The sequence below is a fragment of the Aquarana catesbeiana genome, linkage group LG13, assembly GCF_042186555.1.
Source record: "Aquarana catesbeiana isolate 2022-GZ linkage group LG13, ASM4218655v1, whole genome shotgun sequence".
Classification (NCBI taxonomy): domain Eukaryota; kingdom Metazoa; phylum Chordata; class Amphibia; order Anura; family Ranidae; genus Aquarana; species Aquarana catesbeiana.
The window spans coordinates 74,920,677-74,937,895 of record NC_133336.1 but is presented as its reverse complement, the minus strand read 5'-3'; the positions used below and the strand labels follow the sequence as shown (position 1 = coordinate 74,937,895).

At 43.2% G+C, this 17,219-nt stretch overlaps 1 protein-coding gene across 1 annotated transcript in view; it reads left to right on the top strand.

Annotated features, from left to right (window-relative positions):
• RPAP1 (RNA polymerase II associated protein 1) overlaps positions 1-17,219 on the top strand; it is a 126,595-nt gene that overhangs the window by 37,010 nt on the left and 72,366 nt on the right. The window contains exon 6 of the mRNA XM_073609591.1: positions 1,619-1,783. Within this exon, the coding sequence (XP_073465692.1) occupies positions 1,619-1,783 (165 nt within the window). The remainder of the gene's footprint in view (positions 1-1,618; positions 1,784-17,219) is intronic.

The following is a 17,219-nucleotide window of genomic DNA, read 5'->3' as shown; positions in this document are numbered from 1 at the left end:
CCTAAAGCAATATGCCTTGAAACCAGAAAATGCACAACAAAAATAAATGAGAAACAAATGGTCAGAAACTGAAGTCAATGTCTGTGACCGAACTGTAAGATATCACCTAAAGGAAATGGGATTTACATACAGAAAAGCCAAACGAAAACCTTCATTAAAGCAGAGTTCCAGGCTTTTTTGTTTATTAAAAGTCAGCAGCTACAAAAAGTTTAGCTGCTGACTTTTAATAAACAGGCACTCGACTGTCCAACGGTCCAGCGAGGCAGCCGCACGGAGCCTCTCTCCTCTTGCTCTCCTCGGTGCCTCTATTGAAACTGTGGGCACCCGGCCTTGACAGCTTGTGGCTTCATGGCCGGGCGCGAATCCCAGTAGAAAGCAATCTGGGACCTGTCACATGTCCCAGAAGATTGCCGAGAGGGAGGGGCCACCTAGGGGGAGAGGAGGAGTAGCCTATGCGGCCCGTAGACGGAAGGAGCAAGTGGGACAGGAAGTCCCTCTCTAAAGTAGGCACCCACTCCCCCCCCCCCAAAAAAAAAAATGACATACCAAATGTGGCATGTAAGGGGGCGAGGAGTGCTTAAAGCGGAAGTTCCTCTTTTGGGTGGAACTCTGCTTTAACACCTAAACAGAAAAAAACAAGGTTACAGTGGGCTAAAGAAAAACCACCATGGACTGCGGATGACTTGATGAAACTGATTTTCAGTGATGAATCACAAATCTGCATTGGGCAGGGTGATGATGCTGGAACTTTTGTTTGGTGCTGTTCCAATGAAATGTATGAAGATGACTGCCTGAAGAAAACATGCAAATTTCCACAATCATTGACGAATTGGGGTTGCAGGTCAGGTAAAGGTAAGGGGGAGATGACAGTCATTAAATCTGCAATAAATGCACAAGTTTATATTGAGATTTTGGATACTTTTCTTAATGCATCAATTGAAAGGATGTTTGGTGATGATGACATAATTTTTCAGGATGATAATGCATCTTGCTTAGGGAAAAAGCTGTGAAAATCTTCCTTCAAGAAATACATATAATGTCAATGACATGGCCTGCAAATAGTCGGACCTCAATCCAATTGAAAATCTATGGTGGAAATTAAACAAAATGGCCCATGACAAGGCTCCAACCTGCAAAGCTGATCTGGCAACTGCAATAAGTGAAAGTTGGAGCCGGATTGATGAAGAATACTGTTTGTCGATTGCTAAATCCATGCCTCAGCAAATTCAAGCTGTTATAAAAGCCAGAGATGGTGCAACAAAGTACTAGTGTTTTTTTCATGTTTCCATAATATTTTCCTCAGAATATATTTTTTTTCCCTCTGCTTGAGCTGCAAAAACAGTTGCAATTGACTACAGTTTTCTTTCTTTTTTTATTTTTTTAAAGTGTTTCTGAAAGCCAGAAGGTTGGAATGTTAGATGAAAATAGTTTTGAGGCATGTCTGTGATTATTTTATTTTTTTTCTACACAATTAAACAATTGAATGAACATTCCATACTTTTTGCCAGGGGTTGTATAGGCTGTGTGTACAGGGCAAGAAATGACATCATGAAACTACATGATCAGTGTACATCTTATGCAGGTGAAAAACATTGTTGGTTAATCTGCTGTGTTACAGGTGAAGGAAGAGAAGAAAAGCCACGTCTGATTACAGGTGAAGGTCTGCGGAGTTCAGAGAGTCTTGGAGAGGCCCAGAGGATCCATGAGGAGAATGTCAAAAAGCTGAAAGCTCTGTCCGAGGAAGAGATCCAGAGAGAACGCGAGCAGCTGTTCTCACAACTTGGTAAATATACAGCTTTATTGGTCAGTGCATATAATCAGCTGGGGAATATGAAATTGATATGCAGAAAACAAACTAGGGCAGAGGTTTTTATCCCTTTAAGATTACAAATCCCTAGTATGTTGCCCAGAATGTACCCATTCCCACTTCACCAGACTGTCCAAATTATCATCATCAAAGGTCTGATTGGTTACAGAATGACAAAAGATGCCAGGAACGGAGCAACTGAAATGAAATCCTAAGGATTTTATCATATTTATTCATATAAAATCGGCAGTTCACAAATACTTAAACGAGCTACAACTAGTGAGATTTTTGCTGCTGTTTTGTGAAACAGGTATTCAGGTCGAATAATGCATAGATCCCTGTGTGTATGTATATATGTGTGTGTGTGTGTGTGTGTATATGTATATATATATAAATACATACACACACTTACCGGCTACTTTATTTGGTACACCTGTTCAATTGCTTGGTAACACAAATTGCAAATCGGCCAATCACATGGCAGCAACTCAATGCTTTAGGGACGTGGTGAAGACAACTTGCTGAAGTTCAAACCGAGAATCAGAATGGGGAAGAAAGGGGATTTACGTGACTTTGAGCGTGGCATGGTTGTTGGTGCCAAATGGGATGTTCTGAGTACTTGGTTAAAAAACTGCTGATTTACTGGGATTTTCACGCACAACCATCTTTAGGGTTTTACAGAGAATGGTTCGAAAAAGAGAAAATATCCAGTGAGTGGCAGTTGTGTGGACGAAAATGCTTTGTTAATGTCAGAGGAGAATGGGAAGACTGGTTTGAGATGATAGAAAGGCAACAGTAACTCAAATAACTACTTGTTACAACCAAAGTATGCAGAATACCATCTCTGAATGCACAATACATCGAGCTTGAAGCAGATGGGGTACAGCAGCAGAAGACCACACCAGGTGCCACTCCTGTCAGCTAAGATTAGGAAACTGAGGCTACAATTCACACAGGCTCACCAAAATGGGGCAATAGAAGATTGGAAAAAACGTTGCCTGGTCTGATGAGTCTCGATTTTCAGCTGCGACATTCAAATGGTAGGGTCAGAATTTGGCGTAAACAGCATGAAAGCATGGATCCATCCTGCTTTGTATCAACGGTTCAGGCTGGTGGTGGTGGTGTAATGGTTTGGGGGGGATATTTTCTTGGCACACTTTGGGCCCCTAGTTAACAATCGAGCATTGTTTAAACACCACGGCCTACCTGAGTATTGTTGCTGACCATATCCATCCTTTTTTGACTACAGTGTACCCATCTTCTGATGGCTACTTTCAGCAAGATAATGCACCATGTCACAAAGTTCAGATCATCTCACCACTGGTTTCTTGAACAGGACAATGCGTTTGCTGTACCCCAAAGGCCTCCCCAGATCTCAAACCAATAGAGCACCTTTGGAATGTGGTGGAACGGGAGATTCCCATCATGGATCTGTAGCCGACAAATCTGCAGCATCTGTGTGATGCCATCATGTCAATATGGACCAAAATCTCTGAGGAATGTTTTCAACACCTTGTTGAATCTATGCCACGAAGAATTAAGGCAGTTCTGAAGGCCAAACCCAGTACTAGCAAGGTGTACCTAATAAAGTGACCGATGAGTGTATGTATATATAATATACAGTATCTCACAAAAGTGAGTACACCCCTCACATTTTTGTAAATATTTTATTATATCTTTTCATGTGAACACTGAAGAAAGGACACTTTGCTACAATGTAAAGTAGTGAGTGTACAGCTTGTAATATATGTCCCCTCAAAAGAACTCAACACACAGCCATTAATGTCTAAACTGCTTGCAAAAAAAGTGAGTACACCCCTAAGTAAAAATGTCCAAATTGGGCCCAAAGTGTTAATATTCTGTATGACCACCATTATTTTGCAGCACTGCCTTAACTCTCTTGGGCATGGAGTTTACCAGAGCTTCACAGGTTGCTACTGGAGTCCTCTTCCACTCCTCCATGACAACATCACAGATCTGGTGGATGTTAGAGACCCTGCGCTCCTCCACCTTCTATTTGAGGATGCCCCACAGATGCTCAATAGGGTTTAGGTCCGGAGACATGCTTGGCCAGTCCATCACCTTTACCCTCACCTTCTTTAACAAGGCAGTGGCATCTTGGAGGTGTTTTTGGGGTTGTTATCATGTTGAAATACTGCCCTGTGGCCCAGTCTCCACAGGGAAGGGATCATGCTCTGCTTCAGTTTGTCACAGTACATGTTGGCATTCATAGTTCCATCAATGAATTGTAGCTCCCCAGTGCCAGCAGCACTCATGCAGCCCCAGACCATGACACTCCCACCACCATGCTTGACTGTAAGACACACTTGTCTTTGTACTCCTCACCTGGTTGCTGCCACACATGCTTGACACCATCTGAACCAAATAAGTTTATCTTGGTCTCATCAGACCACAGGATATGGTTCCAGTAATCTATGTCCTTAGTCTGCTTGTCTTCGGCAAACTGTTGGCGTGCTTCTTTTGCATCATCTTTAGAAGAGGCTGACAGCCATGCAGATCAATTTGATGCAGTGCGGCGTATGGTCTGAGCATTGACAGACTGACCCCCACCCCTTCAACCTCTGCAGCAATGCTGGCAGCACAGATTCCAAAGACAACCTCTGGATATGACGCTGAGCACATGCACTCAACGTCTTTAGTCAACCATGGCAAGGCCTGTTGTGAGTGGGACCTGTCCTGTTAAACCGCTGCATGATCTTGGCCACCATGCTGCAGCTCAGTTTCAGGGGCTTGGCAATCTTCTTATAGCCTAGGCCATCTTCATGTAGAGCAAAAATTATTTTTTTCAGATCCTCAGAGAGTTCTTTGCCATGAGGTGCCATGTTGAACTTCCAGTGACCAGTATAAGATAGTGAGAGGGAATAACACCAAATTTAACACACCTGCTCCCAATTCAGACCTGAGACCTTGTAACACTAACGAGTCACATGACATCGGGGATGAAAAATGGCTAATTGGGCCCAATTTGGACATTTTTAGGGGTGTACTCACTTTTGTTGCCAGCAGTTTAGACATTAATGGCTGTGTGTTGAGTTATTTTGAGGGGACAGATAATTTACACTGTTATACAAGCTGTACACTCACTACTTTACATTGTAGTGATACAAAAATTTACCAAAGATGGAAGTCCATCCATCTCACAGTGACGTCCAGGCCGTCCACAGAAGTTAACACCTCGACAGGAACGTCTTCTGATGAGAAGGGTTGAAGAAAATCTCCATGCACGTTCACTGCAGTTAGCTAAAGAAGTAAAAAGCCAAACTGGGGTGATTGTTTCCCATGACACAATGCGGCGCACACTGCAGAGGAATGATATTCATGGGTGTCGTCCACGAAGGAAGCCTCTACTAAAGCCCATGCACTAAAAAGCCCACCTAGAATTTGCCAGGGCTCTTGCTGAAAAAGAATACTACTGGGACTGTACTCTGTAGTGATGAGACCAAGATAAATGTTTTTGGAACTGATGGCTTCAAAACTGTATGGCATCACAAAGGTCAGAAATACAAAGAAATATGCATGGTGCCTACAGTAAAATGTGGTGGTGGCAGTGTCCTGCTGTATGGGTGTTGGTGTTGGGGAGCTGCATTTCATTGATGGTATCATGAATTCACAGATGTACTGCTCTATATTGAAAGAGAAGATGCTACCATCACTCCGTGCCCTTGGTCATTGTGAACTTTTCCATCATGACAATGATCCAGAACACACATCTAAGGCCACCGTTGCATTTCTGAAGAAGAACAGGGTGAAAGTGATTTAGTGGCCAAGTACTGTATTTCTCCTGATCTGAACCCAATCCCTATGGGGAATTCTGAAGAGACAAGTTGAGTATCACTCTATATCCAGCATTTAGGCTCTAAAAGAGGTCATTCTTGAATAGGGGTGAGCCGAACACCCCCCCGGTTCGGTTCGCACCAGAACTTGCAAACAGACCAAAACTTCACACGATCGTTAGAACCCCATTGAAGTCTATGGGACTCGACGTTGAAAATCAAAAGTGCTCATTTTAAAGGCTAATTTGCATGGTATTGTCCATTTTTTCGGGAGCAGTGATTTTAATAATGCTTAGAGTCAAACAATGAAAGTGTAATATTCCTTTAAATTTGGTACCTGGGGGGTGTCTATAGTATGCCTGTAAAGGGGCGCATGTTTCCCGTGTTTAGAACAGTCTGACAGCAGAATGACATTTCAAAGGAAAAAAAGTCATTTAAAACTATTTGCGGCTATTAATTGCCGCTCCGACAATACACATAAAAGTTCATTGATAAAAACTGCATGGGATTTCCCCACAGGGGAACCCCGAACCAAAATAAAAAAAAAAACTGGCGTGGGGGTCCCCCTAAATTCCATACCAGGCCCTTCAGGTCTGGTATGGATATTAAGGGGAACCCCGCACTAAACTTTAAAAAAAAAATGACGTAGGGGTCCCCCTCAAAATTCATACCAGACCCTTCAGGTCTGGTATGGATTTTAAGGGGAACCCCGCGCCAAAATTAAAAAAAAATTGGCGTGGGGTCCCCCCAAAAATCCATACCAGACCCTTATCTGAGCATGCAACCTGGCAGGCCGCAGGAAAAGAGAGGGGACAAGAGAGCGCCCCCCCTCCTGAACCGTACCAGGCCACATGCCCTCAACATTGGGAGGGTGCTTTGGGGTAGCCCACCAAAGCACCTTGTCCCCATGTTGATGAGGACAAGGGCCTCATCCCCACAACCCTTGGCCGGTGGTTGTGGGGGTTTGCGGGTGGGGGGCTTATCGGAATCTGGAAGTCCCCTTTAACAAGGGGACCCTCATATCCCGCCCCCCCCGTGTGAAATGGTAAGGGGGTACAAAAGTACCCCTACCATTTCACAAAAAAACTGTCAAAAATGTTAAAAATTACAAGAGACAGTTTTTGACAATTCCTTTATTTAAAGTATTCTTTTTTCCATCTTCTATCTTCTTTCTTCTATCTTCCTTGGGTTTTTTCCTTCATCTTCTTCTTCCTCCGATTCTCTGCTTCTTTCTCCAGTGTTCTCGTCCGGCATCTTCTTCTCTTCATCTTCTTCTCTTCATCTTCTTCTCTTCATCTTCTTCTCTTCTTCTCTTCATCTTCTTCTCTTCATCTTCTTTTCGGGCCGCTCCGCATCCATGATTGGATGGGAGGCTCCCACTGTGTGACGCTTCTCTCTTAAGAACAGTCAGAAGACGAGAAGCGCCACACAGCGGGAACCTTCCATCAAATCATGGATGCGGAGCGGCCCAAAAAGAAGATGAAGAGAAGAAGATGAGAGAAGCGTCACACACCGGGAGCCTCCCATCCAATCATGGATGCGGAGCGGCCGAAAAGAAGATGAAGAGAAGAAGATGCCGCAGAGGGAGATGCCAGACGAGAACACCGGAGAAAGAAGCAGAGGATCGGAGGAAGAAGAAGATGGAGGAAGAAACCAAAGGAAGATAGAAGAAAGAAGATAGAAGATGGAAAAAAGAATACTTTAAATAAAGGAATTGTCAAAAACTGTCTCTTGTAATTTTTAACATTTTTGACAGTTTTTTTGTGAAATGGTAGGTGTACCCCCTTACCATTTCACACGGGGGGGCCGAGATCTGGGGGTCTCCATGTTAAAGGGGACATCCAGATTCCGATAAGCCCCCCGTCCGTAGACCCCCACAACCACTGGCCAAGGGTTGTGGGGATGAGGCCCTTGTCCTCCATCAACATGGGGACAAGGTGCTTTGGTGGGCTACCCCAAAGCACCCTCCCAATGTTGAGGGCATGTGGCCTGGTACGGTTCAGGAGGGGGGGGGCGCTCTCTCGTCCCCCCCTCTTTTCCTGCGGCCTGCCAGGTTGCATGCTCGGATAAGGGTCTGGTATGGATTTTTGGGGGGACCCCACGCCAATTTTTTTTTTTTAATTTTGGCGCAGGGTTCCCCTTAAAATCGGGTCTGGTATGAATTTTGAGGGGGACCCCTACGTCATTTTTTTTTTTTTTTAATTTTGGCGCGGGTTTCCCTTAATATCCATACCAGATCTGAAGGGCCTGGTATGGAATTTAGGGGGGCCCCCTGTGTTGCGTTTGTTACAATATGATTTTTTTTTTTTTTTATTAATCAGACTTGATACATGGGACATAACATTACACAATAGTGGTTGGTCATAGAGATATTGTCAGTTTTGGCTTGAGTAGATTTCTCAAACAAATGCTGTTTTATACAGTGGGGGTAGATATCATTGTTGTATTCAATTGAGTGTTCAATTAACAGGCTATTGACTCTATAGCTACAGTAAACAAGTAAGACATTACTTGTTTGGGATTCTTTCAGCTTTCAAACTGAAAGAATGGCTGTTAAATTACTGTCTTGGTTTGAGTAGACAATGGTACGTAGATACCATTTTTGTACGTAGATACAGTTTTCAACAGTCCACTGTTTCTACAGCTACAGTAAACAGGCATGTTTTCTGTTGTTTGATAACTATGTCAAACAGCCTGACACATAAAAGGGGTGAGTAGGGAGACACACACACACACACCATCATGCTGTAACATCAGAAGCAAGCCACTCATGATAGAAGAACAGTGCCTGATGCTCCCGAAAAATCGTTGCCAATGGAGATCACGAACATACAGTAACAGAAGATAAGTAATTTTTAAAGCGGGGTTCCACCCAAATTTTGAACAATATCTGTATGTATTCTCTTCCTTGCCTAGATGCTGACATGCCGTTTAAAAAAATTTAAATCGCCGTAATTACCTTTTATCTTTGCACATCCTGGTTCTCCTCCCGTGGGAGTAGGCGTGTTTCTAGCCTCTCCCAGACTCCTGGGAGCTAGTCTCAGGCTTCCCAGGATGCCACTGAGCATGTGCGGGAATGAGCGGTGAATGCTGGGAGCACAGCATTCACCACATCCAGGAAATAAATGCTTGTGGGCTTCAAATGCCCACAATGAAGATGGAAACCGCCTGCAGTGAATAATATAAGTTATTCTTTCTGACGAAATCTGACACAGGCGGACATATTACACACAATATGTGAGTATGTAATGCTGAGAAGAAAAGTTTGTGAATGAACTCAAAAAAAAAAAAAAAACGATAGATAGGTGGACCCCCGCTTTAAGTATATTTGTACTGATATAGACTATAGGCTGTTCATTTGATAGGCATTTTGCTTGTTATAGAGATCTGTCAGTCTTGTATTGTATTCCTAAGATTGTAATAGTTTTGTATGTACAACATCTTTGTATAGTAAAAGCACAATTTACACATTGCAGAAATCTCAGCTTCCTTGCTTATACCACAGAGTAACCTTGCTAGATAGACGCAAGCAAAACACCCCCACGCCAGTTTTTTTTAAATTTTGGTTTGGGGTTCCCCTGTGGGGAAATCCTATGCAGTTTTTATCAATGAACTATTATGTGTATTGTCGGACCGGCAATTCATTAATAGCCGCGAGTAGTTTTAAATGACTTTTTTTTCCTTTGAAATGTCATTTTGCTGTCAGACTGTTCTAAACACGGGAAACATGTGCCCCTTTACAGGCATACTATAGACACCCCCCAGGTACGAAATTTAAAGGTGTATTACACTTTTATTGTTTGACTTGAAGCATTATTAAAATCACTGCTCCCGAAAAAACAGCCATTTTTAAAACTTTTTTTGCATTGATACATGTCCCCTGGGGCAGGACCCAGGTCCCCAAACACTTTTTATGACAATACCATGCATATAAGCCTTTAAAATTTGCACTTTTGATTTCTCCCATAGACTTTTAAAGGGTGTTCCGCGGCTTTCGAATTTGCCTCAAACACCCCAAATTGTTTGCTGTTTGGCGAACTGGCGAACAGCCGATGTTCGAGTCGAACATGAGTTCGACTTGAACTCGAAGCTCATCCCTATTCTTGAAGAATGGAAAAAGAATAGATATTGCAATATGTCTCCAACTTGTTAATTTCATGCCTAGAAGACTTGGTGCTGTCATCCCAAATCATGGAGGTCATACAAAATACTAGCCATAGTAGTTTTTGTGGGGTGTATTCATTTTTGTATCAACTAATTTGAGTAAAACTGAAGATTTGTAATCTTTTTTTTTTTTTTAAATTTGATAATTTTTATTCATAATTAAATACCATACATCACAATATACAATATACATATTATCGGATAGTAGTAAAAATCTTCCAATACCCGATGTAGCATAAAAGTTCACACCATTAGTAAAAAAAAAAAGAGAATACAGTTTTATTTTTCGCCCCCCCCTCCCTTACACCCTTATATATTCCTTATACCAAACTCATTTCCTTGTATAGAACATCCGGCATATTACTACTACTCCAGTCTTAAAAACAATATCCTCTCCATTTTCTTCTTACACTGCTAGCCTGTCGGGTTGACTACACTCATCAGCCAGGGATTCCATATTTTTTTAAATTCTTTTAAATTTCCTGCCCTTGTGAAGACTGTACTTTCTTTCCCTATTGTTTCCGAGATTTCTCTACGCCAGTCAGCAACCGAAGGGGGTTTCTCAGCTTGCCATCTTTTAGTTATTCCCTTTCTTGCCTGGTATAAGCATCTCCGCACTGCTTTTATTTTGTCTCTCCCATCGCCCAGGTCCTCACCCACCCCCAGAATACATAGCTTTGGGTCTAGTTTAAGACTCAGCTTGAGAAGCCTATTTATATCCTCAACCACCTCTACCCAATAACGGGCTAGTTTAGGGCACTTCCATATCATGTGTAGCAAATCTCCATTCATTTGGCATCTCGGGCATTTGGGATCTGCTCTTCTCCCCCATTTAAACAATTTTTGGGGGGTATAGTATGCCCTATGCAATAACATTAGGTGTGAAAATTTCTGAGCTGGCGAGCTTGAGACCTGTTGACTCCCCTTCAACATTTCCCTCCATTGGGCATCTGATATTGTCCCCAGATCTCTTTCCCACTTCCTCCTACTCCTAAGGTTATTTGGTCCTTCTCTGCTATTTCTGAAGATATACTGGTAGAGTTCTGCTATTAATCCTCTTGATCCCTCAAAACTCTCTATCATCCGGGGGATGGGTGATTGGCTCCATTTCGGACCTTGTTCCCCGTACTGGGCCTTCAGCGCGTGCCTAATTTGGATATACCCAAAATATGACTGCTTTGGGACAACAAACTCCTCTTCTAAGGAGGCAAAGGATTTCAAAATATTGCCATTATATAATTGTTCTAATTTGGTTATCCCTCTTGCCTCCCATGACTTAATTTTTCCTATCTTTGTTAATTCTTGCAGACGTTTGTTATCCCAAAGAGGCACATCTCTTGCAATTCCCTCCATACCTTTCAGGCTTTTAATGCTTTTCCAAACTTTTAGCATTAATTTGATTGTGGGGGTCTTATATGCAAACGAATCTGCCTCCAATACCTCCAGCACACATCTATGTGGTGCACCTGCAGTCATTATATCAAAATTATTATTGCTCATAGATCTACCTCCTGTCTTTAGGTGTTGCAATTGGGCAGCCAAAAAATAGCAGCGTGGGTGCGGGATCGCCATGCCCCCCTCACCTATTGCAAGCTGTAGGGTCTGTAGGCTTATCCTTGAATGCCCCCCCCTCCACACAAGCCCTCTGAACAACATATCTATTTTTTTGAACCATCTGCCACCTATCCAAACTGGTGAATTCTGCAAGATGTACAGGAGTTGGGGCATCCACAGCATTTTGACCAGGTTGCATCTTCCAGCTACCGACAGAGAAAGGCCTTTCCATATATCCACCTTTTTTTTAAGTTTCTCCAATAATGGGGCCATGTTATTATTTAAAAAATGATCTGGATCCCTTGTTACCTGGATTCCTAAATATTTGGTTTTCTCCACTATTTTTAATGGGGTTTTTTCCAGGAAGGTGCCCTGTTTGATGGGGTCTATTGGCAGTAGAGCCGATTTTTCCCAATTTATAATGAGGCCCGAGACCTCCCCGAAGTCTGCAAAGACACTCATCACCTGTCTTAGTGACCCTTCCGTGTTCCCCAGGAAAATAAGGACATCGTCCGCGTATAACGCGATCTTCTCCTCCCTGGTCCTTCTCTGGAACCCCTCTACCATCCTGTTTTGTCTTATAGCAGCCGCCACTGGTTCCATAGCTAGGGCAAAGATCAGGGGTGAGAGGGGGCACCCCTGCCTTGTCCCTCTCTCCAGCTGGAACTTGTTAGATTCTATATTGTTAGTTTTAACCCTAGCCATGGGGTGGCTATATAGGATTTCCACCCACTTCCTAAATGAGGGTCCGAAACCGTACACCCTCAGTACCTGCCAGATAAATCCCCATTCCAGGCTATCAAAGGCTTTCCCTACATCCAACATCATAATAGCTCTAGAGCCTGTATTCTCTGTTGGGATCTGCAAGTTCAAAAATAGCCTCCTTATATTCTCGCTTGTTGACCTTTGAGGAATAAAACCTGTTTGATCCGATTGAACCAAGCTATGAATTATCCCCTGGAGCCTAGTGGCCAAAATTTTTGCCAAGATTTTTACATCTGAGCACAACAGGGAAATAGGCCTATATGATCCAGGCTCCAGGGGATCCTTCCCTTCCTTTGGTATCATTACAATTGTGGCCTCCGTCATTGAGTCGGGCAGCCTTCCTTCCTGGTACGCCCCCTCAAACACTTTGAGGAGTTCCGGTATCAGTATTTCCCCATATTTTTTGTATATCTCTGCCGGAAGGCCATCCGGACCTGGAGATTTCTGGTTAGTCATTTGTTTTACGGCAGTTTTAACCTCTTCTAGTGAGATTGGGGCCTCTAGGGCCTCAGCCTCCAGCTCAGACAGGGAGGGCATTTCTATTTTCCTAAAAAATCTTTCCATTATCTCTCCTGCCACTGGCCCCTGGGATTTATATAGTTCTTCATAGTAATTCTTAAATACTTCATTTATTCTATCTGGTTGATATATAATTTTACCCTCCCTATTATTAATGGCAGGGATTATTGGGGGGGGGGCATCCACTTTAGCAATATGGGCTAGTATCTTCCCTATTCTTTCCCCCTCTCCAAACATTATATGTTTTTGGAATGTTCTTTTATTTTCGGCTTTCCTGGACATTATCTCCTTATATACTGATTGCTTATTTTCCCACCTTTGATATTTTTCCGGGGATGGATTTTCCACTAGCTCCCTTTCTGCTACCAGGATCTCGTCCCTAGCCTTCTCTTCCACAGCCCTTGATGCTCTCTTTACTCTTGATATCTGCTGGATCAATATTCCCCTCATATATGCCTTCAATGCATCCCACATCACCCCTTTTGCCACTGAGCCCTCATTTAACATTATAAATTCCCTCATTTTTGTCATGGTTTCCTCTGGGTCCTCGAGAATCTCGAGCCACACTGGGTTCAGTTTCCAGGTACCCCACTGTTTCCTTATCCCGATATCCATCATAGCTGTAACCGGTGTGTGGTCCGAGATTCCTCTTGGATGATAGGTTATATCCCTGATCAGTAGAGCGGCCATATCATTTCCCAATACTAAATCTATTCTCGACAAGGAGGAATGGGTACTAGAGTGACACGAGAACTGTTGTATTCCAGGGTTTCTCACTCTCCACAGGTCCATCAGTCCAGCCTCTTCCAGGAACTGTCCCATTCGGATCCCACATGGGCTCTGTCCCGGTTTTCCTGGGGGAAATTTATCTAATTCTTTATTTATCACTACGTTAAAATCCCCTACTACAATGACAGGGGTCCTCGGTTTATCTATAACAAACTCCAACAGGCTATATAAAATTTCTAATTTAAAAGGTGGTGGATTATAAATATTAGCTATTATGCATTCCTGATTCCCTATCGTGCAGTGTAGAAAAACATATCGGCCACCTTCATCTATATTGCTCTGCCTACAGGAAAACACAATCCCTTTCCTGATCAGCACTCCCACCCCCCTCGAATAAGAGGAGTATACCGCATGGTACTGGTTGTGAAAATTCTTGTTCTTAATACTTACTTTTGTCTCTCTAGTCAGATGTGTTTCCTGTAGGCATGCAATATCTACTCTAAGTATATCTAATAGATCAAATACCTGTGTTCTTTTTAGGGGAGTACCTAATCCCCTAACGTTCCATGAGCCAATCTTTATTCCCATTAGCTATTTACAAATAAGATTATCACTGCGAGAAAAAAAAAAAAAAAAAAAAACCCCCTCAGTGACCAAGTATGGGAGTATATTCTCCTTATTCCGTGAGTTATAGAGAGAAAAAAAAAAAAAAAAAACAGCTTTTCCCCTATCAAATCTACCTTAGTGCTTAGTTATAATATCAACTATACCATTTCCATTATCCATATCCTTTATATCTTTATATAGTGTAATATACCTTATACTTAATGTGATGTTTGGTACCTTATATTGCATATTAATTTTCCTGTGCTCTTTACCCCCTCCCCCCTCCCCCGTCCCTTCCAACCCATCCCTCCCTTGTCCCCCCCTTGAGATCCTCCCATGTCCTCCCTCCCTCCCCACCTCCCCACACCACTCTAGGTTACCCCTCCGGGCTTTTTTAATGACCGACCCATACCTCCCCCCTCCCCCCCCCTCCCTCCCCCATGCCCACTCCCTCCCTCCCCCCCCACCATCAACCATGAACACTCTCCATCTCAAACCTACTTCCATTTACCGTGTCCCTAAACCATCCCCGCTCCAAATATGAAAATATTAATATAACTAATCCAAATTATACCTACTTAATAAACGTTAATTTTTCGCAGTGTATCTCCCCTATTTCTTAGGTAATTGATCTTTTTTATCCTCCAGCCATGCTAACGCTTTCGCAGGGGACTCAAAAAACTGGCTACCCCCTAGTGCATTTATCCGCAATTTAGCTGGATAAAGAAGGGCGTATGAGACATTATATCTCTGGAGGTTACGCTTCACCCCCAGAAACTCAGCTCTGCGTCTCTGAAGGTCCGGCGAAAAATCGGGGAATATTGATATCCTTATATCTTTATACAAGATTTTCCCCATTTCACGAGCTTTACGTAGGAGTTTTATTTTATCCTTGTAGTTCAGAAATTTAACTAAAAACGGTCTTGGGGGGGTTCCCGGTGCGGGGGGCCTGAACGGAACTCTATGTGCCCTTTCTATAGAAAACTGCTGCGTAAATGTTTCACCTCCAAATACCCCCAACACCCAGTTTTCCAAAAATACAATAGGGTCCAGTCCTTCACTCCCCTCAGGGAATCCCACCACTCTAACATTGTCCCTGCGGAGTCTATTTTCCATTTCATCGACTTTCCCTGTGAGTTTTTCAATTTTTTCCCTCCAGATCTTTGCTTCTTGTTTCATGGGGAGTAGGTCATCCTCTATTAAACTTATTCTCTTTTCCACTTCTGTCACCCTTTCAGTTGTCATCTTAAGATCCTGACGTACTAGTGTCAACTCCTCTTTAATACCCTTCATTTGCTCTCCCAATGATCCCAGGGAATGGTTGCATGCGCTTATTGCCAGAAAGATATCCTTTAGGGAGGGTTCTCCTTCCATTATGGGAATTGGGGCGGCTGGTGTCTCCACTTCCCTACCGACGGTTCCTGAGCCCTTTGTAGATAGACTCTTTGTACTGGGGTTACCTACGGACTGTCCCGCATGGCCCTGACTTTTTCTCTCTGTTACTGATTTAATCGGCGCTTGTTGTCCTCCTTTGTTTGGGGTATGTTCTGCTGCTAGGACCAGTTTCTCTAGTTTAGCGGAGGCTGCCACCACCGCAGCTGTTGCTCCTGCCACAGTAAGGTGTGGGCCTTTCTCCTTCTCCTTGTCTTTAGCTGACCTCAAGGATTGGGTTCCCATGTTTTCCTGGCTAGGATGCTCCTCTCCCTTTTTTTTCCCTGTCATGTTGGTTTTCTCTGGGTTATCTTATTTTGCTCTTATATGTTTATATAACTGCACCACCAACTGTTGATATCCTTTGAGTTACCCCTTATTGCCGTCCTGGTCATTTACTAGAGGTTCGGGTTTATACACGGGTGTCTTATCAGCAGACCTAATCTAATATCTGACCTCTTTTTCCCCTCAGACCCAGCTTTTAATATGGTGTCCGTGAATCGTACAAAGTCCTTATAGACTAGGCCTCCCCTTCCAGAACTCTCCCTCCTCTATTACGGAGCACCCTGGGTCCCTTAGTACAATCCCTCGCAATTCCCAACAATAGGGGGGGGTCAGAGTAGTCCAGAAATATTCCAGCAGACAACAGAAAAAGTCAACTCAGTGTCTTTCTTCCTTACTACCGGGGGGGTGCTTTTGATCCAGTTATTCAAACAGGGGTCAGCCAGTAATCAGCCCAGAGAGAGACTTCAGAGGTTTTGTTTTTGTTTCACAGTTCAAGATTCCTTCGTTAGTTATCTCTCAATACAACACATGGCTAACAGACATCCCCATTGATTCAAGCAGGATACAGTTATTGTGATATCGTGTACCTGCTTCTTGCTTGTAGCGTTCTCCCTGATGCTCCGTCTCCTTGCTGACAGCCAGACCGGACTCACGTTCTTTTTCTTTACTCTCGCGGTGCTTGCGGTGTCAGCGCCAGGCTTCCCTCTCAATCACTGCCGGGCTCGCACTGCCTTGAGCGGCGTTTCGAGTAACCTCCCCGCACACAGCGCCAGTGATTGCTCCAGCAGTCTCAGCGGACAGGGTCACTCCGCAGCATTTCGGATCCACACAGGAGCGGGGCTACACAGCGGTACAGCATGGACAACGGGGGGGGAAGACAGGGGCTTAACTTAGCACGATGGGTAGCGGCGAGGCCATTAGCCGCAGGGTTCACGGTGCTTCATGGAGCGGGATGAGATCTCACACTCACTCCACTCCTCTCACCTCCATCCGCTTCCGGTCACGCCCCTTCGAGTTAGTCCAGATCCATGAAGATTTGTAATCTTAAGTTATTTTATTAACCTTATTTTCATGTAATGAGCTAAACAAATGTTCTATAAAACTCAGTTTAGTCGAAATTATGGAAATTGTTCTTGTGTTCATTGAGATATTGATTAAAATCTTACTTTTCAAAAGGGGTGTACTCATTTATGCTGAGCACTCTGTGTGTGTGTGTTTTATATATATATATATATATATATATATATATATATATATATATATATATATATACACACACACATACATTTTTCTAAACTGCTGGTTATTTTTTTATTTTATTTTTATCATGTCACTGCCCCAAGATTTTACCTGTAACCATCAGCTCCTGGACACTGTATGGGACTGTTTTTCATTGTACACCTAATGCAAGGGATTTTCATTGTTTGATTTGGATGATGAGACCCTCTTAAAGATCAGCATGTTGAAGAAAAAAAAAGATTTGATTTCCTCATCTACAGATTCAAGGTGGATGGGGGAAGAATCCCACTGCTGTGCATTTTGCATTCTGACAGCAGTGAGACTTC